The 25,466-nt window shown below is 38.1% G+C and overlaps 2 protein-coding genes across 3 annotated transcripts in view; one reads left to right on the plus strand and one right to left on the minus strand.

Annotated features, from left to right (window-relative positions):
- Positions 1-25,466, plus strand: part of LOC121386383 (selenoprotein S-like) — an 86,863-nt gene that overhangs the window by 12,953 nt on the left and 48,444 nt on the right. The window lies entirely within an intron of this gene.
- LOC121386384 overlaps positions 12,652-25,466 on the minus strand; it is a 38,379-nt gene continuing 25,564 nt past the window's right edge. Inside the window, exon 2 of the mRNA XM_041517263.1 lies at positions 12,652-13,076. Within this exon, the coding sequence (XP_041373197.1) occupies positions 12,737-13,072 (336 nt within the window). The 5' untranslated portion in view covers positions 13,073-13,076 and the 3' untranslated portion in view covers positions 12,652-12,736. The remainder of the gene's footprint in view (positions 13,077-25,466) is intronic.

Below are 25,466 nucleotides of genomic sequence, written 5' to 3' on the forward strand. Positions count from 1 at the left end.
GGTTCGCGCAATCAACATCTGATTTGTTGTCATCGGCATGTCGTTCATTTATAAGGTTTTTCTTCACAGTTCGGGAACATTTTTATAAACAATAAAGTTGAGAAAAGTAAGTATCTAAATACAAAACTTTACAAACCCCTAAAACCATTAATTTTACTAAGTCGTTTTTGTTTATTCCTTAAAATTACCGATATGGTGTCCACATGACTCGTAGAAATTGACTTAAAATGGAGAAAGATGAATTAACATTCGGTGCGTGTCACATGACCTCACACGTGCCAGATCAACAAGGCCAAAGAATTTAATTGTTATGATTTTTAGGACCCCTGTTGTTAGAATTTGTTTTCAATATTCGATCTGCAAAAGGTATGCATTTTTGTGCCTCTATTGTAGTGAATAGTATTCATAATCCATTCATAACAGTAGTAAATAATTTTGAGTATATAAATGTTGTTAATTTAGAATTAATTCATTAAAAAAATTATATTTTACAAACTATGCGCAGGTATGGACGTAATGCCTATCAGTATTGACATCAAGTGTGAGCGATGTGTGTTGATAAAACGGGGACCGGACCAGAACGCTTGATAAATTGAATTTTTCCTTTAAATAAATTGAATAAATTAAGTGTTCGGCAACTGTGCATAATTAAGAAACATATATTTTTTCATGTAGTTGTCTTAAAAATGGAAAATAATTAACTGCACATGTGATTTACGATACTTTTTGCAAACGCATGCGCTTGAACGCAGTTAGAAACGTCGCACTTTTTCCTGTTTACTGTAGGGTGTTTCACTTTTGTTTACTAGAATGGATTTGTTTTACATCCAAATTGTTGATTTTTTTTATGTTAAATGATTAAAATCTATTTTGTTTCACATATCGTAGCTGAAAAATGTAGAATAATATTTCCGTAAATATCGTATTCGTGTTTTTGTTGTTAGGTGAACGCAGTTTGGGACGTCGATGGTATAACGTGTGGGTGTGTAGTATTAAAAAAAAAAAATATATATATATAGTGATGACGGCTCTATACAGGACGTTCCTACACAGGGCGGTCTAGTATTTTATATACTTAGATATGGTGGACAAGACATTAACAGTAAAGGTAATAAATATATATTTTGTATAATACTCAATGCGTTCGTGTTGACACTGTATAAAAACGTGTGCATGGGTACACTTTGCCGCATAAAAACTCAACTTTGCCACCCAAATTTTTTTTATGTACTTTTCCCAGTTAGATAGACATTAAGAAAAATGCAACAAAACACATTCTGATATTTAAAATATTACTTTACTGTTAAAACAAACTGATACGTAATTTCAAGTCACTCAGTTGGTTTCGCTTATAACCTGAAGCCAGTCAGAGACAAACCAGGTTTCTGGGACCCTGTCGATCATCGCGCCATCTGGAATAGAGTTATCTCCACCTGTTTCAGCTAAGACGCTCATTGAGTTGTATCATGTTATCTACCGCTAGGCTCTAGTCTGACCACTTCTTGTCTGTATCCTATTAATAAAAGATTGCAATGCTGTGATTAAACGTTGATGTCATTGCTGTTTCAATTTAATTTGTGTGAAACAGGAAATGAACACAAAATTGCAATGGAGATAAGAAACAACTTTTCGTTTCAAGTACATGTAATAGATGTTGAATGATGACTCAGCTCTGTAGTTTATTTGCTTTCTTTGCTAATCTAAATATACTGTGAAAAAGACTCCCAACTTATACTGAGATATTTGTTAGAGCTACCAGTTTGTTGATTGATATCAGGTGTCATCAGGGTGGGTGGGTGTGGGAGTGTCAGACCTCTCCATTAAGGGGAACTATCACTCTCACTCCCCAGAGCAGTCCTTTACATTGCGACCATTTTGTAGACAGCCCAGATAGAGCTGAGGTGTGTGCCCAGGACATTGTGCATGATGAACCTTAATTGGATATAAGCACAGAAATAAGTTGAAAGAAAAGGCAGATTTTGCTGCCAAGTCTGAATGCTTTGAATTTGCCCCATGCCAGTGTTGGTGTTCCATACAGTGATTTTAAATATCATATTTACGATATATCTTTTTGATTTGGCAAGATAATTGGAATGATGCGTTATTGAACAAGCTTCTTTCTGTGAAGGCTGTCCATCTTGTTTATCCTGACTATTCTTCCAGACCATAGACATCACTAGAAGTGTGAATGTGTTCACTGAAATAAATAGATGTTTACATTCCGTGTCACACGGCAATTAATGATCTAGTGTTTCATTAAAATCATGCCGTCATTCAGATTAAATCATGCCCATTTCTCACTCAGCATGCCTCAACTGGTTTCCATTCCACCATTGTGTTAATGATCCGTGCACCAGTCTATCTTTTCTTAGTGTTCATCATGCATGAATCCAACATCCATAATTGTAATGTATTTGCTGGCTGTTAAAACAAAACATATGTACACAGTTGTAGTTTGTTTGCGTCCAAAGCAATGTTTCTGCCAGAGGGTACAGAGGTTAAAATTATGTACCCTAAAATCTTCGAAATTAATGAATATATATTTAAATATTTTGAGATGGATGATAGTAAGAGAACTGATGTTTAAAATTCAGTGTTCTCGCTGCTCCATTTAAGCAGGGCTGGCCGCCCCGCAATTTTTTGCCACCCTCCTTTCACGTTTTGCACCCCTCTTTATTTTCCTGCACCCTACTATATTTTACAGCACCTATCTCTGCTATTTCCAAATGCACACTTTTTTCAACAAAAAAATGACCCGATCAGTTTGCACACTGGACATCAAAGGCAACTAGTGGTGTTAATGTGTGTACGAAAAACCAACTGACGAAAAACTCCCAGTTGCTTACAACAGTTACCATAACATAATTTAACAGCTTCTATTTTGTCCCATACCTGTATCCATTTGTATGTTTGATACACACAATAAAAGTCATATTTTATTTGAGCAATGAAAATATTTTATTTTTTATGGATTCGTCAATCTTTGACTGAAAAAACCCCAAACTTATTTGGCACCAAATTTGTCACGTGATCAGAACGGTCATTCTGTCTTTCCACAAACTATCATCTGATATTTTGTTTCCAAATTGCAAATTTAATTGGTTGTGCCTGCTGATTTTTACTTTCTGTCATTTCTATCATTCTGTTTATTCAGCAATTCTTTGTGAAATATTATAAACTTTTCATTTTATAAAAACAACGGAAGTGATAGTGCTTATCATTATAATCATTTATCTTGGGTGCCAAATAATATATACACCGCCTTGACAAAAATGAAACTTCTTTTTATCAGCTGGCGATGTCAAAGCAATTGATTTATTTGACGAAGATGGAAATAAAATGAACAGAATTTGTTTTTATCCTACATTAGAGGATCACTTTACAATTTTTTTTATTGTTTCTCATATATCTTGAAATCTTTATTAAAATAATATTATTAAAACTTTGATCGGTCCAGCAAACCGGAACTGCCTGTGAATGTCAGACTGACAACATCTCTGGTTCAACTAACTAAAAGATGAGTCGGCTTGTATTTATTATCAACTTTTTTGTACCAAGTACTGAGAGGCAAAATGATGAGTATGTCTTTCCACAAAGTTGACCAACACTCTTTCTTTTTTTCTTCTTTTTTTTCGAGGTTTTTTTGTTTTGTTTTCAGGTTTTTTTTTAAGGGTGTGGTGCCTCGTGGCCACCTTCCTTTAATTTTCACCCAGCGAGAACACTGAAATTTGTCAAAGCACATGAAATGCAATTTCCAATTTCAAAATATTCGAACCCTTTCAAGCCCTGCTATTGCCCAGACAGTCGGGCAATGCCGTGGAGATTGCTGCAGAGTTTTTAATTCACCACGGCACATTTTTGCCTTGGGTTTATTTTTAACGGCATTGTTTTTTTTTTCCGTAGACATTTTGCAGGGGGCAATTAACACGTAATAGGGGCACACATGGTCACTTTTGTGTTTAATACGTATCTTCAAATTATTTTCTGGCAGGAAGCCTGGAAAGGGAACCAATGAATTGATCTAAAAAAAAACCCATACCAACTTAAATAACATGCTTTGAAAAAACTTTAGTTGACTGGAAATAAAAAGATTTATCATGCAACCATGCTTCCTATTGACTTTCGTTTTTGAAAAACCCAGGAGTGCTAAAAATCGCACTCCTCAAAATGCTAACAAGGGTGGTGGAAATCACACCCCTCAAAATACAGAGGAGGGAAAAATCGCACCCCTCAAAATAATCAGAATTGGAGGCAAGAGACCGAGAGGAATTGCACCCATGAACATGATTAAGTTTGAGGAGTAATTATTTCTGAATTAAATATCTTAAGAGTTAATGTTTTGTGTTTTCAAAATAAATATCCTAATTTAACTAATATGATGGTTGTTCTCAAAGATGAAGGAATGGGCCATTGCAGTCTTACACAAGAAAAAGAAACACCGTGAACACAACATTTATTGATTTCTTATGTATTATATGCATATCATGTTGCATTAAAATTCTGAATCATGATAATCTGTTGACTATTCATGAATAAAGAATTGAAACTGATTTGTTTGTGTTTATTCTGTTTTATTTAAAACAAGTGCAACAATTTTAGTCTTCATCGCAGAATGATATGATTTCTCCATGGACACAACCTGTGAACTGAATGTGAATTGACATTGTAACAAATATGGTATTGGTATTAAGAATTCTAACTGTAAAATGTCTAATAAAAATCTTACAAAAAGTAATGTCAGTAGGCCTCTTTGTAAATCATTTAAACTAAAAAGAAATTAAAAGTGTAACAACCACATAGCATAGGGTTATCACATTTATCATGATATCATGATATAATATACGTTATGTACCTGCAAATTCTCTGTTTAAAAAAAAAAATAATGTCATAACAGAGAAAATGTCAACATCTATTGTTTTCTACCCAATATATCTTACTGCAATATTTATAAATATATATATTTTAAAAAGCAGGATTAACTTTCATTATCGGTGTACTGTAGTTAACACGTCATTTATTATACTACTAACTCGAATCATAGCAACTCATAACATTTTTAAAAAAACCCCAACAAAACAACTCTAATATAAAAATTATTTTAAAATATACACGCTTTACACTCGGTAAATTCGAATTACTGAGTTAAAATTAAATCGGTGTATGTTTGTTTCAGGTGCCCGTCAACTGATCACATGTACTAGAAATCTGGCTCTACCAAGGTCAATGTCCTTGGCTTTAAATCACGTGGCAGTATCGTGAAACAGAAAGTAGAAATGTGCGAATACATCGGATTGCTATTAACAAAAACAAAACCTGCTTTACTAAATTAGTTTTTTGTTGGTGTATGCATTTACTGTGATATCAACATGTATAAACATTGTACATATCATAGAATTATTGGACAACGCACCTATTATTTTTTTCTGTACGTGCTCAAAACGACAACAGTGTAAAATAAATTTCACGAACATTACCTGCATTGTATGAAATTAAACAAAACAAAACCGACGAGATCTTAATAATAAGTGAACTCCTAGTTGATTGGCTCTTTGTAAAGATAACCAACCAATCGTGTTTCAATTTATAAAAAGTATTCTAGGAAGTTCATTGTGAACAGAATGGAATTGGTTGTGGATTGGATTCAATAAACAATTAAAATGGCAGAGTTAAAAAAAAAATACAAGCATGATTTGTTCAATTTAGGGGTGCGTTATTTCGCGCCCGTCAGATTGAGTTGACGGGGGTTCATGGATGTGATAGCGCTCGCACCCATCAAAAACGAAAGTCTGATAACCCCTAGCTACCTGATAATTCGAAGTGTTATCATATCACTAGGAAATGAGTTGTGCACATGACAGATTTTTTGCTAAATTTTCAGTTAGGTGGTTTTCTAATTTTTCAAACATCCATTTACAACAATAAATTGTTGAACTGCATAAATAATTGTAACATTTACACTTCCTGTAACATCAAATTACCTCTTACTTTTCAATTCTCCATTCGCAACTAGTCAGCATTTTGAATTAAACATTTTGAAGCAAAAAAGCAAGTCGTTTCCTACAAAGAATGTTGACATTAGAACAGCATCTGACGTCACAGTCACTACGGTATATAGCAGTCAGTGATGTAGATCTTCTTCAGATCACACATATAAACTTGAGTTTATTTTCAAAGAAAAAGGTACAAAAATTGTAATGTTGTGACACAACAGACTTCGAAATATAATCAAAGTATTTTATTTAAAATTTGGATACACATAACTTTTAGGCCATCTATGTCATTCCCAAGATGCTTTCGGGCATCTGCTATTGTCTGACATCCGGTAGTAGTTTCTACACAATAAAACTAATAATTTCTATATTGCTTTTGACTGAAACATATTACAAAAATATAACTTGAAAGGGGTTGCATGATAATAAAAAAAATAAAGTTACTACGTTTTGTTATCATGGTTATTTGGCTCGGTTCAATAACGGTGCAACAGGTTCGCTGAAGGTCGCCTGTTACCCCGTTATCTAAACCTCACCAAATAACCACAATATCAAAGCGTAGAAACGTGATATTATATATTTCTTGCATATATGTAGAATAAATCTTATTTGTTGATACGTGTATGAAAACATCTTACTGAACAGCATCTACGTTTAGTCTGTGTATTGCATTGTTGATTACTTCACCAGTACAGTTCAGCTTCGTGCAGCCGCATACCTTGGCTTATCTAGCATTTTGTCTTTACTTATCTGTTTAGTCTGTGTATTGCATTGTTGATTACTTCACCAGTACAGTTCAGCTTCGTGCAGCCGCATACCTTGGCTCATCTAGCATTTTGTCTTTACTAACCTGTTTAGTCTGTGTATTGCATTGTTGATTACTTCACCAGTACAGTTCAGCTTCGTGCAGCCGCATACCTTGGCTCATCTAGCATTTTGTCTTTACTTATCTGTTTAGTCTGTGTATTGCATTGTTGATTACTTCACCAGTACAGTTCAGCTTCGTGCAGCCGTATACCTTGGCTCATCTAGCATTTTGTCTTTACTTATCTGTTTAGTCTGTGTATTGCATTGTTGATTACTTCACCAGTACAGTTCAGCTTCGTGCAGCCGCATATACCTTGGCTCATCTAGCATTTTGTCTTTACCTATCTGTTTAGGGGCGGGACGTAGCCCAGTGGTAAAGTGCTCGCTTGATGCGTGGTCGGTTTAGGATCGATCCCTTTTGGTGGCCCCATTGAGCTATTTCTCGTTCCAACCAGTGCTCCACAACTGGTGTAACAAAGGTCATGGTATGTACTATCCTGTCTGTGGGATGGTGCATATAAAAGATCCCTTGCTGCTAATTGAAAAGAGTAGCCCATGAAGTGGCGAGAGTAAGTTTCCTTTCTATATATCTGTGTGGTCCTTAACCATATGTCTGACGCCATATAACCATAAATAAAATATGTTGAGTGCGTCATTAAATAAAACATTTCCTTCTTTCACCTATCTGTTAGAAATTTAAAAAAAAAAAATAGTTTGTTTTGTTTAACAACACCACTAGAGCACATTGATTTATTAATTATCAGCTATTGGATGTCAAACATTTGGTAATTGTGACTCGTCATCAAAGGAAACCTGCTACCACATTTTTCCTAATGCAGTAAGGGATCTTATATGCACTTACCCACAGAGAGGAAAGCACATACCACAGCCTTTGATAGTTGTGGTGCACTGGTTGGAACGAGAGAAAAACCAATCCGTTGAATGGATCCACCGAGGTGGTTTGATCCTGGGTCACAAGCATCTCAAGCGATCACTCAACAGACTGAGCTAAATCCTGCCCCTGTTAAAAATTAGTTTTATAATCTCTATAATTTAACGTTAATTAAAGACACCCTTTTATTTATGTAAGGAAGTGTTAGTACAAATGTTATATGAGTTGGTAATGGTTTAAAACTATTAATACATGTATGGTTTAATAAAAGTTTTAACATTCATTATAGAATTATATGCCAATTCATTGGTTTCCTTTTGACGCAGACAGTCTATATACAATAAAAGTGTCATGTACACAGTGTAAGCTGTAGCCCGACGCAGACAGACTATACAATAATAGTGTCATGTACACAGTGTAAGCTGTAACCCAATGCAGACAGACTATACAATAATAGTGTCAAGTAAACAGTGTAAGCTGTAACCCGACACAGACAGACTATACAATAATAGTGTCACGTACACAGTGTAAGCTGTAGCCGGACGCAGACAGACTATACAATAATAGTGTCACGTACACAGTGTAAGCTGTAACCCGACGCAGACAGACTATACAATAATAGTGTCACGTACACAGTGTAAGCTGTAGCCCGACGCAGACAGACTATACAATAATAGTGTCACGTACACAGTGTAAGCTGTAGCCCGACGCAGACAGACTATACAATAATAGTGTCACGTACACAGTGTAAGCTGTAACCCAATGCAGACAGACTATACAATAATAGTGTCAAGTAAACAGTGTAAGCTGTAACCCGACACAGACAGACTATACAATAATAGTGTCACGTACACAGTGTAAGCTGTAGCCCGACGCAGACAGACTATACAATAATAGTGTCACGTACACAGTGTAAGCTGTAGCCCGACGCAGACAGACTATACAATAATAGTGTCATGTACACAGTGTAAGCTGTAGCCCGACGCAGACAGTCTATATACAATAATAGTGTCTCGTACACAGTGTAAACTGTAACCCGACGCAGACAAATACTGTCCTTGATTCAGTTAGCATTGCTTTTTTTAAGTTTCTCTTTTCTTTTTTCTCGTTTTTTCTTGTGTGGTTGTGTATGTAGTTCAGGTGGTAGACTGCTCACCTGAGATGTGATGAGTCATATGATTGATCGCCCTTGATTAACTTGTTTTCCCATTCCAACCAGTGCATCATAGCTAGTATATCAGATGCTGTGGTATGTACTGTCTTGTCTATGGAAAAGAGCATATGAAAGATGTCTTACATTGCTACTTTTTTGGCAGGTGCATGTAGCCCTGTAGTCGGGTTTCTCTTCCTTGCACTCATTGTAGACTGGCTGTCAAATAACCATATGTTATAGACACCAAATAGCTGAAGTTTAAAATGTGCTGAGGTGTTTTTCTCTTCCTTTTTTACTCTCTGTCTTTCACCTTCTTTCTGTTTCTCTTTGTTTTCTGGCTCGGTGTGCATCTGTCCATGTATGTCTCTTTGTTTTCTGACTCGGTGTGCATCTGTCCATGTGTGTCTCTTTGTTTTCTGACTCGGTGTGCATCTGTCCATGTGTGTCTCTTTGTTTTCTTGATAGGGGTGGATGTAGCCCAATGGTAAAGTGCTCACTTGATGCATGATCGGTTTGGGATCAATCCCTGTCGGTGGGCCCATTGGGCTATTTTTCGCTTCATCCAGTGCACCACGATTGGTGTATCAAAGGCTGTGGTATGTGCTATCCTGTCTGTGGGATTGTGCATATAAAAGATCCCTTGCTGCTAATCAAAAAGAGTAGTCCATGAATTGGCAACAGCAGGTTTCCTCTCTCAGTATCTGTGTGATCCTTAACCATATGTCCGACACCATATAACCATAAATAAAATGTGTTGAGTGCACTGTTAAATAAAACATTTCCTTCCTTCCTTTCTTTCTTTCTTTCTTTCTTGATGTCTCTATTTCTGTCTCTCTGTCCTCTCTCTCTTCGTCTCTCTTCTTCTCTCTGTCCTCTCTCTCTTCTTCTCTGTCCTCTCTCTCTTCTTCTATCTTCTTCTCTCTGTCCTCTCTCTCTTCTTCTCTCTGTCCTCTCTCTCTTCGTCTCTCTTCTTCTCTCTGTCATCTCTCTCTTCTTCTCTCTGTCCTCTCTCTCTTCTTCTCTCTTCTCTCTGTCCTCTCTCTCTTCTTCTCTCTGTCCTCTCTCTCTTCGTCTCTCTTCTTCTCTCTGTCCTCTCTCTCTTCTTCTCTCTGTCCTCTCTCTTCTTCTCTCTGTCCTCTCTCTCTTCGTCTCTCTTCCTCTCTCTTCGTCTCTCTTCTTCTCTCTCTCTTCGTCTCTCTTCTTCTCTCTGTGCCTGCAGGGTTTCTAGACTTGTTACAGAATCCACCAGCCATGGGATCGGTGATTTAAAACATTTACTGTAGCCACAATTAAAAATTCACTAGCCCTACTTTACTTTAAATTAATAACATTTTAATAATTAATAGTAATGATCGGATATGTCATCTAAACAGGCAAATAGATCTTAAAAATACTAACATTGGGTGATTGGGGGGGGGGGGGGGGGGGAGAGAGAGAGGTTATTTATACTTACAAAATAGACTTACATGTAACTGCAGCATTTGACTTTTTATTCACTAGCCCAACATTGAATATCACTAGCCATGGAAATGGGGCTACCATAATCTAGAAGCTCTGCTCTGTTTCTGTCTGTCTGTCTGTCTCTCTTTCCTTCTCACTCTCTTCGCCCCCCCAACCAAGTGTTGAAATACATGTAACCATAAGTTAGACATCAGATACACATGTAATACAGTCAGTGTTGTTAAGCTACATGTATTTCTCATTCTAACCAGTGCACCATGACTGGTATATCAAAAGCTGTGGTATGTGCTATCCTGTCTGTGGGTTGGTGCATATAAAAGATCCCTTGCTACTAATGGTAAAATTAGCAGGTTTTCACTCAAGACTATATGTCAAAATTATCAACTGTTTGACTTCGAGTAGCCGATGCTTAATAAATGAATGTGTTCTGGTGGTGTCGTTAAACAAAAGAAACTTTACATCAGATACATGTACCTGCAGTTTAAAATGTCTTGAAGTGCTAGTCAGCAGACATTCCTTTCCTTTCTTGTTGACCAAGTGTTAAAATGACCATATGTTTAGCTATACCCACAAACAGCTGCAGGGATTTTTTTTTTTACAAAATCTTGATTAGCGATATTTCTCATCAACTGTAAATTGATAACAAACTACAGTTTAATGTTTTAAAATTGTGTAGCGATCTCTGAAACTTGCAAAATGAATCGCGATGCAATACTGTTCCCTGGAGCTGCTGTTTAAAATTTGCTGTTAATTGTGCCATTCATTTCCCGAGTACCAAGACACAACAGTTTTCAGATTACTAATTTTTATTATTTATTCAGTTTGATGACGCAGATATCTCAGCATATGCCGTACATTACTGCAGAATTAGATTTATTTTCTAGGAATAATCCCAGATAACAGATTTACAGTTATAACCCGAAGAGCATACTTGATGATTATAAATGGTTTTTTAATCAATTGTTACCTTTAAAGTAGACAAGAAACAAAGAGATTAAATTTTATCACAGAAGATTGTTTTAACATCTCAGTAGCTGTAACAGGATTTAAAAGTTAATTAAAAAGAAAAATTACAATATTTTTTTCCATAATGAAAGACGCTAATACAAAATCCTTTGAACTTAATTAATAAAAGCTCTTTGAGAGTAATGATCTCCTAAAATTGTTCACCCATTTCACATGACCTACTTTGAGTAATATGATTTCAGGTGATGACATGTATGCACTCCAGTACACAGAACATTTGGAGAGATTGTGGTGATTAGAGCAGATATTGATGTAATAAGTGCTTTTGTTGTTTTTCTTACTTGTACAGAAAATAGTATTAAACTAAAGGACCTTGGTGCTATATTCAGCCAACATTCTTACCATTATGTCGTTTAACAGACATTATCATCATTATAAATTAATTTCATAGTAACTTTTTGGGGATGTGATTATATATATATAATTCAGTGCTTGAGCATTAGCCTAATGGCCATTGAAGAATTAATAACTCAGGGGTATGGTAGATGGTATTTCTAGCTCAGTCGGTAATTGGATCATTTAGGGTCAAATGCCTTTCGTACAAATCTCTGACTGCATTTTTTTTTCTTGTCCCCACCAATGATCCATAACTGGTATATCTGAGGTTATGGTATGTGCTGTCCTGTCTAGGGATGTGCATAAATTATAATATAGAATATCCATTGTTGCTAATAGGAAAATGTAATGAGTTTCCTCTAAGACTAGATGTACATGTCAAAATTACCAACTGTTTGACATTCAGTAGCCGGTGATTAATTAATTTAGTGTGTTTTAGTGGTGTCGTTTTTATTTTTAATGTAAATGCACGTAATAATATTATTTAACTTACCTTTGACATCTCTCTCTCTCTCTCTCTCTCTCTCTCTCTCTCTCTCTCTCTCTCTCTCTCTCTCTCTCTCTCTCTCTCTCTCTCTCTCTCACTGTCTTTGTGTCTGTGTGTGTGTGTGTGTCTCTCTCTGCTCTCTGTATCTGTCTCTGCTCTCTCTTTCTCCCCTATTTCTTTCTCTCTCTGTCTCTCTCTCCCCTATTTCTTTCTCTTTCTGTCTCTGTCTCTCCCTCTCTTTGTCTCTCTCCCCTATTTCTCTGTCTCTATCTCTCCCCTATTTCTTTCTGTCTGTCTGTCTGTCTGTCTGTCTGTCTCTCTCTCTCTCTCTCTCTCTCTCTCTCTCTCTCTCTCTCTCTCTCTCTCTCTCTCTCTCTCTCTCTCTCTCTCTCTCTCTCTCTCTCTGTGCCTCTGCCTCTGCCTCTGCCTCATGAGTGTTAAAATAACAACTATATGTTAGACACCAAATTGCATAACATATAAATGAGAGAACATGACGGACGGTCACAGTAATTTATTGGTTCTCCGAGTCATATATCTAAAACACCCTCACTCTATGTCCAGTCTCTTTCCGCATTTCACAATCACTTTCCGTATCTCAGCAAGTTGCCGAGTCCTTCCCCGCCGTCCATATCGTCCGACATCTCCGCCGACGGGATTTCCACGTAGCCGTGGGATGGAACCCACACCCAGTTTCTGCCGTCCCGCTTTTCATACATGGCAGATTTTATAAAGGGCCCAAACTCCTTGCTGAGGGACGGTCCAAGAAACTGGTGGTTGTTAGATCTTCTGTGCAGGAGATGGTGAAGGGGAGACAATTTGTCCGTGGCAGCCTGTCTGCGTTCCCGCCCTGCCGTCGCGCATACGGCGACAATGACGCATGTCACAAGAAGCAGAATGGAGGTCGGTATGGAGGGCATCGTTCTGGAAGAAAAACAAACAAAATTAATTTAAAGTTAAAAAGTTAAAGTTTGTTTTGTTTAAATGACACCACCATGAAAGGGACGGGATGTAGCTATGTGGTAAACTCGCCTGGCTGCACAGTTCATCTGGGATTGATCTCCATTATAGTGGCCCATTGTGCTATTTCTCATTCCAGCCAGAGCACCAACACTGGTATATTAAAGGTCAGGGTATGTGTTATCCTGTCTGTAGGATGTTGCATATAAAAGTTCCCTGGCTACCAATGGATGAGTCTAATGTGTTTCCTCAAAGACAAGATGTGAAAATTATGAAATGTCTGGCATTCAATAGCCGACAATTAATATATGAAATGAATGTGCTCTAGTGGTGCCATTAAACAAAACAAACTTTTTTTTAACTCTCACTGACCACTAACAAATCACTAACATGTGACAATATGGTTTTTGTGAGATCTGTGGGCTGGAATTGACTGATTTATAGCTCACAATCAGGATCGATTAGTTTTCTTGCCCACTCAGACACAACAGAATATTTGTAAACTGAGCTTTGTCCCAAGTGTCTTGACCCATTCATAAACACTTCACCTACAAACTCATTAATCATACGCACTGAAATATAGTCCCTATTCTGCTGCAACATACATTTAAATGTAACAACTTTGGCATATATATAAACATGTTCATTTGTTAAAATATTACCGTATTAAAATGAAAAATAAAAACCCCAACAAAACACTGAAACAACATGAAATGGCAATTTGTCAAAAAAGTAATTCAACAAACATTAGTTATGATGTCGGTCATTGTAAAACATGAGTTATGACATCAGTTTTCCATACTCAGCAATTTTGGAAATCATCTAGTGTCGATGGGCCAATATTGGCCTATTTCTCATTCCAGCCAGCGCACCAGGACTAGTGTATCAAACGCCATGGTATGTGTCGCCTGGATATAATTTTCCCACATTCTCAGGTATATAGGACAGAGCTATCCCATGAATGAAAGCTGTGTAAGAAATTTCAATCTCACATGGGATATATCACAAACTTGCGTTTAACATGACATCGTTGGTAATAATTTTTTATTATATGATGTCATATTAATGCGAGGTGGTGATGTGAGATCATTGTTTTAAATGACTATTGTGTTATTAAAACCTTCATTATAAAAGCTATCTTGTCAATTTGTAGTGTTAAATTTTATTTAACACATGAAATAAACACAGCAAATACGATAGTGTAGTTCATTTATCATAAAGTGGTCAAATAAAAAGGTTACTCAGCCATCTTTGTCTGTTCATGTAAAATAATAGTCTATTTAATGAATGAATGAGAGGAAAAGACTCGAGGTTTTACTGTTTCTATCCCACCTGACCACATGATGGAGTCTTTTATTCTCAGCTCCTGCAGAAGCTCTTTACATGTACATGTAATTCTGTCCTGTGATTGGTGATAAATGTGAGTGTGTTGGTTGTAAAAAAACAGAAGAAGTTTTATCAGGGCAAAAAGTGTATGCAATTGTAATTCATCTAGTACCACTGTGTCAAGTAGCCTTGTGTTTGCAACATGTATGGAGTACCAGTAAAAAGAAGTACAGCCTACTAAACGTTTGTGCGAAACTAGGGGTGTTGTAAAAACATTTAGGCCATGAAAGGTACCATTTTCTTCAGTTAATATACTTTGAGGTAGGGGTTGTAGTACTGATATTTATGGGTCATAGTTTGGTTGATATGTTGCATATAGTGTTTTTAAACAAATGTTAACATGGTCGCCTATGGGATTTGGTATAGTACAACCTACATGTACATGTAGATCAAAAGATAGGTGGTTCCTGCTTGTACTACTACATGTACCTGTGTATTTCATTTTATTACTAACATTTATTTGCACGGACTATAGTTTTCATTGATTGTCATTAAGAATGTTTTCTCTGATATAAATGTTTGGTTGAGAAACCATCTGTCCAGGTGACTAATGTAGAAGTTCTTGTGCACAGTCTTTCTTCTTCTTCACTAAGTTGCATCCATTATTCACAATATTCTTGATAGTTGTTTTGAGTTCTCCATAATTCATTGGAGGAACATTAGTGAAGAAAAAGAAGAGTTTCCTTCTGTGTGTAAATTGGCCTAAATTGCAGGCTGTGGTTTGCTGTTTTATACCCGCCTCAGTGGTTTAGTAATTAAGCCATCAGACAAAAGACTGGTAGTTACTGGGTTCACAGCTTGGTACCGGCTCTCACCCAGAGTGACTTTAACAACTCGGTGGGTAGGTGTAAGGCTACTACACTGACTTCTCGCTCAGTAGCCACTAACAACTCAGTGTGTAGGTGTAAGACCACTACACTGACTTCTCGCTCAGTAGCCACTAACAACTCAGTAGGTAGGTGTAGGACCACTACACTGACTTCTCGCTCAGTAGCCACTAACAACTCAGTAGGTAGGTGTAGGACCACTACACTGACTTCCCGCTCAGTAGCCACTAACTCAGTGGGTATGTGTAAGACCACTACACTGACTTCTCGCTCAGTAGCCACTAACAACTCAGTGGGTAGGTGTAGGACCACTACACTGACTTCTCGCTCAGTAGCCACTAACAACTCAGTGGGTAGGTGTAAGACCTACAACTCAGTGTGTAGGTGTAAGACCACTACACTGACTTCTCGCTCAGTAGCCACTAACAACTCAGTGGGTAGGTGTAAGACCACTAGACTGACTTCTCGCTCAGTAGCCACTAACAACTCAGTGGGTAGGTGTAGGACCACTACACTGACTTCTCGCTCAGTAGCCACTAACAACTCAGTGGGTAGGTGTAAGACCACTAGACTGACTTCTCGCTCAGTAGCCACTAACAACTCAGTGGGTAGGTGTAGGACCACTACACTGACTTCTCGCTCAGTAGCCACTAACAACTCAGTGGGTAGGTGTAGGACCACTACACTGACTTCTCGCTCAGTAGCCACTAACAACTCAGTGGGTAGGTGTAAGACTACTAGACTGACTTCCCGCTCAGTAGCCACTAACAACTCAGTGGGTAGGTGTAAGACCACTAGACTGACTTCTCGCTCAGTAGCCACTAACAACTCAGTGGGTAGGTGTAGGACCACTACACTGACTTCTCGCTCAGTAGCCACTAACAACTCAGTGGGTAGGTGTAAGACCTACAACTCAGTGGGTAGGTGTAAGACCACTAGACTGACTTCTCGCTCAGTAGCCACTAACAACTCAGTGGGTAGGTGTAGGACCACTACACTGACTTCTCGCTCAGTAGCCACTAACAACTCAGTGGGTAGGTGTAGGACCACTACACTGACTTCTCGCTCAGTAGCCACTAACAACTCAGTGGGTAGGTGTAAGACCACTAGACTGACTTCCCGCTCAATAACCACTAACAACTCAGTGGGTAGGTGTAAGACCACTAGACTGACTTCTCGCTCAGTAGCCACTAACAACTCAGTGGGTAGGTGTAGGACCACTACACTGACTTCTCGCTCAGTAGCCACTAACAACTCAGTGGGTAGGTGTAGGACCACTACACTGACTTCTCGCTCAGTAGCCACTAACAACTCAGTGGGTAGGTGTAGGACCACTACACTGACTTCTCGCTCAGTAGCCACTAACAACTCAGTGGGTAGGTGTAAGACCACTACACTGACTTCTCGCTCAATAGCCACTAACAACTCAGTGGGTATGTGTAAGACCACTACACTGACTTCTCGCTCAATAGCCACTAACAACTCAGTGGGTATGTGTAAGACCACTACACTGACTTCCCGCTCAATAGCCACTAACAACTCAGTGGGTATGTGTAAGACCACTACACTGACTTCTCGCTCAATAGCCACTAACAACTCAGTGGGTATGTGTAAGACCACTACACTGACTTCTCGCTCAGTAGCCACTAACAACTCAGTGTGTAGGTGTAAGACCACTAGACTGACTTCCCGCTCAATAGCCACTAACAACTCAGTGGGTAGGTGTAAGACCACTAGACTGACTTCCCGCTCAATAGCCACTAACAACTCAGTGGGTAGGTGTAGGACCACTAGACTGACTTCCCGCTCAATAGCCACTAACAACTCAGTGGGTATGTGTAAGACCACTACACTGACTTCTCGCTCAATAGCCACTAACAACTCAGTGGGTAGGTGTAAGACCACTAGACTGACTTCCCGCTCAATAGCCACTAACAACTCAGTGGGTAGGTGTAAGACCACTAGACTGACTTCCCGCTCAATAGCCACTAACAACTCAGTGGGTAGGTGTAAGACCACTAGACTGACTTCCCGCTCAATAGCCACTAACAACTCAGTGGGTAGGTGTAAGACCACTAGACTGACTTCCCGCTCAATAGCCACTAACAACTCAGTGGGTAGGTGTAAGACCACTAGACTGACTTCCCGCTCAATAGCCACTAACAACTCAGTGTGTAGGTGTAAGACCACTAGACTGACTTCCCGCTCAATAGCCACTAACAACTCAGTGGGTAGGTGTAAGACCACTAGACTGACTTCCCGCTCAATAGCCACTAACAACTCAGTGGGTAGGTGTAAGACCACTAGACTGACTTCCCGCTCAATAGCCACTAACAACTCAGTGTGTAGGTGTAAGACCACTAGACTGACTTCCCGCTCAATAGCCACTAACAACTCAGTGGGTAGGTGTAAGACCACTAGACTGACTTCCCGCTCAATAGCCACTAACAACTCAGTGGGTAGGTGTAAGACCACTAGACTGACTTCCCGCTCAATAGCCACTAACAACTCAGTGGGTAGGTGTAAGACCACTAGACTGACTTCCCGCTCAATAGCCACTAACAACTCAGTGGGTAGGTGTAGGACCACTAGACTGACTTCCCGCTCAATAGCCACTAACAACTCAGTGGGTAGGTGTAAGACCACTAGACTGACTTCCCGCTCAATAGCCACTAACAACTCAGTGGGTAGGTGTAAGACCACTAGACTGACTTCCAGCTCAATAGCCACTAACAACTAAGCATTAACCTTCTGTCCTGGACCAACAGTACGTTATAGCTGAGGTATGTGTGCCCAGGACAGTGTGCTTGAACCTTAATTAGATAGAAGCATGAAAATAATTGTGAATGAATGAATGCAGGTTTGTTGCTGATGTCGGTTCAGACAAAACGTTTGTATCAAAAACAGACCGTAATGAACCAAAACTGAATATGATAATAAAATACAGTATGTTTTGTTGGATACTCAACTGACAAACTTAATTAATTGGGACTCTTTACTATCTGATAGGTTCTATTTTCCATAGGATTTAAAATTTCTAGCTACCGGGTAAATGTATTTGTGTGAAAAGTATGAAAATTAACTTTCAGCGAAAATAAAATATCTTACAATATAGTACGTGAATGCTTACAGAAATGTGCTTTTAAATGTTCAATGTTCTTTTTTTTTCTTTTTTTAATGTCAAAACATGGATATTGTGCAATGCATGTAGCCACAGATCACGGAAATAATCTCAACTAAGTTAAATCCAGGACTTGAATTTGAGGCTTTCATCCCTGGAGCTATATAACCAGGTTCCAAGCAAATGATATTTGAGGCTTGTTGTAAGCTGTTTGAAACTTGTCTCGATTTACATGCATTAGAAACTGTAAAGTAGGATCTATAATTCACCCAAAGCTGTTAGTAGCAGTATTTATTCATTGAAAACAACTTTAAACTTTGTCTGAGAAAAAATTATCTAATATCAAAGTGGTAAAGCACTGGCCTAATAACCCTGACACTACCATATTTGTTTTTTGGGGATAATAAACTTTCTTAAAAAAAAGAAGAAAAAAGATCCCTTGCTAATTAATAGAGTAGTCCAGGGTTAATTACATGTCCAACATCTTACACCTGTAATTACGATGTGTTGAGTGCATCGTTAAATAAACCACTTCTTTATCTGTGTTTCTACTAGCTTTTACGTGTATTTAGGTGTATGTACTGAATTACATGCCGTTTTCACTGTTCATTGAATAAATTAATAGATACATGTATGAAGGTTATCGCACTGCCTGCATGATTCAGTAGAAGTATTTAGTTGTCTCTCTTTACTTGTAACAGATGTAGAGCAGGATGTAGCCCAGTGGTAAAGCGCTCGCTTGATGCACGGTTGGTCTAGGATCGATCCCTGTCGATGGTCCCACTGGTCTATTTCACGGTTCAGCCTGTGCATCACGAATGGTATATCAAAGGCCATGGTATGTGCTATCCTGTCTGTGGGATGGTACATTATAATAGATACCTTGCTACTAATGTAAAAATATAGCAGGTTTCCTCTCTAAAACTACATGTATATGTTGAAATTACATAACTTTAACTTTAATAAGAGATGTAAACGTTATGGTACACTGCAGGTACTTGTTGCTAGTACAGTAGTAGAGGTGTTTGGGTACTTTAACTTTAATAAGAGATGTAAACGTTATGGTACACTGCAGGTACTTGTTGCTAGTACAGTAGTAGATGTGTTTGGGTACTTTAACTTTAATAAGAGGTGGTAGAGGTGTTTGGGTACTTTAACTTTAATAAGAGATGTAAACGTTATGGTACACTGCAGGTACTTGTTGCTAGTACAGTAGTAGAAGTGTTTGGGTACTTTAACTTTAATAAGAGATGTAAACATTATGGTACACTGCAGGTACTTGTTGCTAGTACAGTAGTAGAGGTGTTTGGGTACCGAGTCGCATTTAGCTCTCCTTAAATTCACTTAATAATAGATGTATCCTAATGGGCATTAGTCCGTTTGTGATGTAAAATTGTCGTGGGTTAATGTCCAGAAGATGGGAGTGTCCATGTCTTGTGGTAAATCTCCAATTTAAAACTAATTATTTGCACTTGGTGTGTAAAACATTATTAAATTTTAAACAGTTCTAAATGCTGTTTTTTTGTGGGGGTTTTCATGCATAATTTAGCATTTCATTAAGTAAGGTGACCCCTTGTGGTGAATGTGTGGGGAGAATAATCAATAAATGACATATGCTCAGTTTATTCGTAGTTTTAATTTCCTGTATGGCTGATGAAGTACGTATATACAGTGTATAATACTATGTGGAACACTGTTGAATGTTGTACAAATTAAAGGTGCACTATTTTAATTTAAGGATGGGATGCATACTTGCCAACTATTACGATTTTGGCAGAAATAATTTAATTTTTTTTTATTCCCATTCTGCCCTATGAATTGTAAAGATCGTATTCCGCTTTTCTTTTTTTTTAAATTAAAAAAAAATCGTTCAGTGTGTCCTTAAATCGGTCCTTTTAAGTGTGATCCGCTGGTAGTATGTGGGTATTACACCGGTCCCATTACATTACACTGGTCTTATTAGTGAATGACACGCATATCCATTGGTCCAATTGCACGTTGTCCAATTGTCACGGGTTCAGTCATCCAAGCCGGCAAAAAAATGGCTGACGAATCCGATTCTCCTAAACATTATTGCAAGAAATATGCAAAAGCTGATCAGAAATTAAAATCGGAATATGCTAAAACTTATCTGAACATGACAGAGAAGTCGAAGTTTGGTGATTTGTATACGTTCGGCTGCATTTGCCAGTCAGATGTCAGTGTAAGACAAGTCGGTCTCCATGCGTTCGGCTGCGTTTGCCAGTCAGATGTCAGTGTAAGACACGGCGGTCTCCATACGTTCGGCTGCGTTTGCCAGTCAAATGTCAGTGTAAGACGCGGCGGTCTCCATACGTTCGGCTGCGTTTGCCAGTCAGATGTCAGTGTAAGACGCGGCGGTCTCCATACGTTCGGCTGCGTTTGCCAGTCAGATGTCAGTGTAAGACGCGGCGGTCTCCATACGTTCGGCTGCGTTTGCCAGTCAGATGTCAGTGTAAGACGCGGCGGTCTCCATACGTTCGGCTGCGTTTGCCAGTCAGATGTCAGTGTAAGACACGGCGGTCTCCATGACACAAAAAACATATTGGATAAAAAAAACCTGATGCTACACACACTCCATTTTATGACAAGTGTCATTCCCATGAACTTCTACAGAAGTGCAAGTCTGCAACTTATAATGCAGTGTGACAGCAGTTACATACATGGCATGAGTAATAAACTAATTTGGTGCATTTAAATCACTAAAAATATATATGTATACATGTACATGTATATCTGTGAAAATATGTTTATGTATGTATACATTATGTATGAGTGTATGGATATAGATATGTATGTACATGAGTATGTTATAAACACTGTAAGTCAAGGATTGAAGGCTCCCCATCCTTGACATTGTCACATTGATCTGGGGCAATTTAAAAAAAAAAAAAAAAAATAATAATAATTGGAAAAAACAAACAATGTGTGTGACAACAACTGTCACGATTCCTCAGGTATTTGCAACTTGATCGGTCCTGTGTGCTCGACTGTTTAACAATTCACGTGACAGACGTTTAAAAACAAACATCGAACTGATTAACAGTTTTTTGTCTAGTTGTTAGTGTTTTATCGTCTGCACGTCTGCATGTGTCAGCTGGTTGGAAATGTGATGAATGATGATCATAATATGTGTACCAAAAAGCAATCGGAAGAATAAAAAATGAGAACAAAACCGCCAAAAAATAAATTAAAAGAAAAAAGAAATAAAAAAGAAATAACATTTATGGAGTCACGTGTTGGTAAATTTCTAATAGTATTTCACCATTTAACGTCACAAATTCTTGTTTCACTCTGTTGTAACTTTATTCAAATGTGTTATACAGACCTCTGTAAATAGAAAATTTGCATAAACTATTTATGGGTTACTCAAAAACAAATTCTTATAACCCATTTCGTTTTTTAGGTAATCCATCACGAACAAGTAAGTGATGTCATAAATTCAGGGCGCAAACGCAAAATGGGTTACGCAAACTATACATGTACTTACATGAGCGATGTGTGAACCAAACTATACATGTACTTACATGAGCGATGTGTGAACCAAACTATACATGTACTTACATGAGCGATGTGTGAACCAAACTATACATGTACTTACATGAGCGATGTGTGAACCAAACTATACATGTACTTACATGAGCGATGTGTGAACCAAACTATACATCTACTTACATGAGCGATGTGTGAACCAAACTGTACATGTACTTACATGAGCGATGTGTGAACCAAACTGTACATGTACTTACATGAGCGATGTGTGAACCAAACTACATGTACTTACATGAGCGATGTGTGACTATACATGTACTTACATGAGCGATGTGTGAACCAAACTATACATGTACTTACATGAGCGATGTGTGAACCAAACTATACATGTACTTACATGAGCGATGTGTGAACCAAACTATACATGTACTTACATGAGCGATGTGTGAACCAAACTATACATGTACTTACATGAGCGATGTGTGAACCAAACTATACATGTACTTACATGAGCGATGTGTGAACAAAACTATACATGTACTTACATGAGCGATGTGTGAACCAAACTATACATGTACTTACATGAGCGATGTGTGAACCAAACTATACATGTACTTACATGAGCGATGTGTGAACAAAACTATCGGTCTCGCAATTTTCAGAGACCTGTTTTAGATTAACTAAACTTAGTGTCCATTTTTACGGTTTGAAACTAGGTTCTGCGACTTTAAATGATACCACTTGAGCACATTGATCTGGTTATCACTAGCTATTGGATGTAATTCTGAAATATAGTCTAATTACTCTTAGAGAGGAAACCCCACTGTTTTCCCAAAATACAACCCACTTTCTTGTTCATATGCCCACGAACACAAATAAGTTGTACTTAACGGGTTTACAACTGCCAATTAACTGATTTCCGTGCACTCTCCAGGGAACAGATTGTCTTCAACAGTTTTAATCACCAACAGTTAGGCATCACTGGAAAACTGATTAGCTACTATAGAGACTATATGTCGGGCATTCAAATAAACTGATTAGCTACTATAGAGACTATGTCGGGCATTCAAATAAACTGATTAGCTACTATAGAGACTATGTCGGGCATTCAAATAAACTGATTAGCTACAATAGAGACTATGTCGGGCATTCAAATAAACAAAGTGTCTGGTAATTAAACTTTAGACTACTGCATTAATTTTCGACAAAAACCACGTTTAGTGGGTACAAGTTTATAATTTTTACTCACATATATTCACTTAAATGTTTTATAAATACATAAAACAAAATTCATATTTGAATCAGTAAGTATTACTTTCTTGTGGTTTTTTTCTAGTTTTTATATTTTAGATCGGTTGATGTTGATTAAAATTAGGCAAAAAATTGAAAAAGTCATGTTTACTTATGGGCATTTATGACCAGCTGTCCAGTATTTATGTCTATTATTCCCAATAACAGTGGTTTTCTGACCAGAATTTAAAAAACCGCATGCACTACGATTCATATTGCAATGATGATTTTCGTTGTTGGTAAAATGATCAAATTTATTATCAAATTAGCTGTCAAAATCAGCTGTCGATCCCTGATCATAACTCTTTGTAAAACCATTGTAAGCTGTGACATCATTATGGCGTTTTTCTTTAGTGATGACAGCCTACGATGGTTTTATGATTTCATAGCACTTGTAAAACCATCGTAAGCTGTGACGTCATTATGGCATGTTCTGTAGTGACGTCATAGCCTATGATGGTTTTACTATTTCATAGCACTTGTAAAACCATCATAGGCTATGATGTCATTGTGGCATTTTTTTCTTTAGTGACGACAGCCTACGATGGTTTTACGATTTCATAGCGCTAAGACACACGTAGCTTCTAAAATCCCTAGCTTGGTATAACCTAACTTACATTGTATAGGTTACAATCTATTTATGTGTACCTAACTTACATTGTATAGGTTACAACCTATTTATGTGTACCTAACTTACATTGTATAGGTTACAACCTATTTATGTGTACCTAACTTACATTGTACGACATATAAATGACATATATATATAGTCTTAGAAAAAACCTGCTACATTTTTCCATTAGTAGCAAGGGATCTTTTATATGCACCATCCCACAGATAGGATAGCACATACCATGGCCTTTGATATACCAGTTCGGGCATCGAAATAATCAATATATCTGGGGTAAGTTCAGTCTTTGACATATTCGCTAAACTGGTTTTTACACTGCACAGTAAACTGAATGACCACTTTGGCAACCAGTCAAAATAGTTTGCAAACATTAGTGAAAAACAGCTGGCTGAACTCGAGGTTGGCAACTCTTGTACCTGTAGGCAATTGATCAAAATTTAGGTGGTGTTATTTTAGTTTAATAAAATTTTGTGGAGAACGAAATACCATTTTCAAATTTCATGTGGTAACCTCCTTGTAACCTGAATGTCATGTCATGTCATGTCATGTCATAGGGTTTAACATGCACATTCAGAACAAGCTGTTGTAGTGCATGCCTGTCATGACCACAGGACAGGAAAAGGATTGGGGTGGGTGGGAGAGGGAACTGTTCGCGCTAGCAAGAACAAGCTGTTGTAGTGCATGCCTGTCATGACCGCAGGACAGGAAAAGGGTTGGGGTGGGTGGGAGAGGGGACTGTTCGTGCTGGCAAGAACAAGCTGTTGTAGTGCATGCCTATCATGACCGCAGGACAAGAAAAGGGTTGGGGTGGGTGGGAGAGGGGACTGTTCGTGCTGGTGCTGGCACAGTTTTCATGAAGGAATTTTTGTGCATTTTTAAACAGTTCGCCGAAAGGTAGAAAGGGGAGCTACATGTAATTTTTGAACAGTTCGCCGAAAGGTAGAAAGGGCAGCTACATGTCATTTTTAAACAGTTCGCCGAAAGGTAGAAAGGGCAGATACATTGTACATGTCATTTTTGAACAGTACGCCTAAAGGTAGAAAGGGGAGCTACATGTCATTTTTGAACAGATCGCTGAAAGGTAGAAAGGGGAGCTACATGTCATTTTTGAACAGTTCGCCGAAAGGTAGAAAGGGGAGCTACATGTCATTTTTAAACAGTTCGCCGAAAGGTAGAAAGGGGAGCTACATGTCATTTTTGAACAGTACGCCTAAAGGTAGAAAGGGCAGCTACATGTCATTTTTGAACAGTTCGCCGAAAGGTAGAAAGGGCAGATACATTGTACATGTCATTTTTGAACAGTTCGCCGAAAGGTAGAAAGGGGAGCTACATGTCATTTTTGAACAGTTCGCCGAAAGGTAGAAAGGGCAGCTACATGTCATTTTTAAACAGTTCGCCGAAAGGTAGAAAGGGCAGCTACATGTTATTTTTGAACAGTTCGCCGAAAGGTAGAAAGGGGAGCTACATGTTATTTTTAAACAGTTCGCCTAAAGGTAGAAAGGGCAGCTACATGTTATTTTTGAACAGTTCGCCGAAAGGTAGAAAGGGCAGCTACATGTTATTTTTGAACTTAGTATGCTGAGAGTAGC

The sequence above is a fragment of the Gigantopelta aegis genome, chromosome 12 (assembly GCF_016097555.1).
Source record: "Gigantopelta aegis isolate Gae_Host chromosome 12, Gae_host_genome, whole genome shotgun sequence".
Taxonomy (NCBI): domain Eukaryota; kingdom Metazoa; phylum Mollusca; class Gastropoda; order Neomphalida; family Peltospiridae; genus Gigantopelta; species Gigantopelta aegis.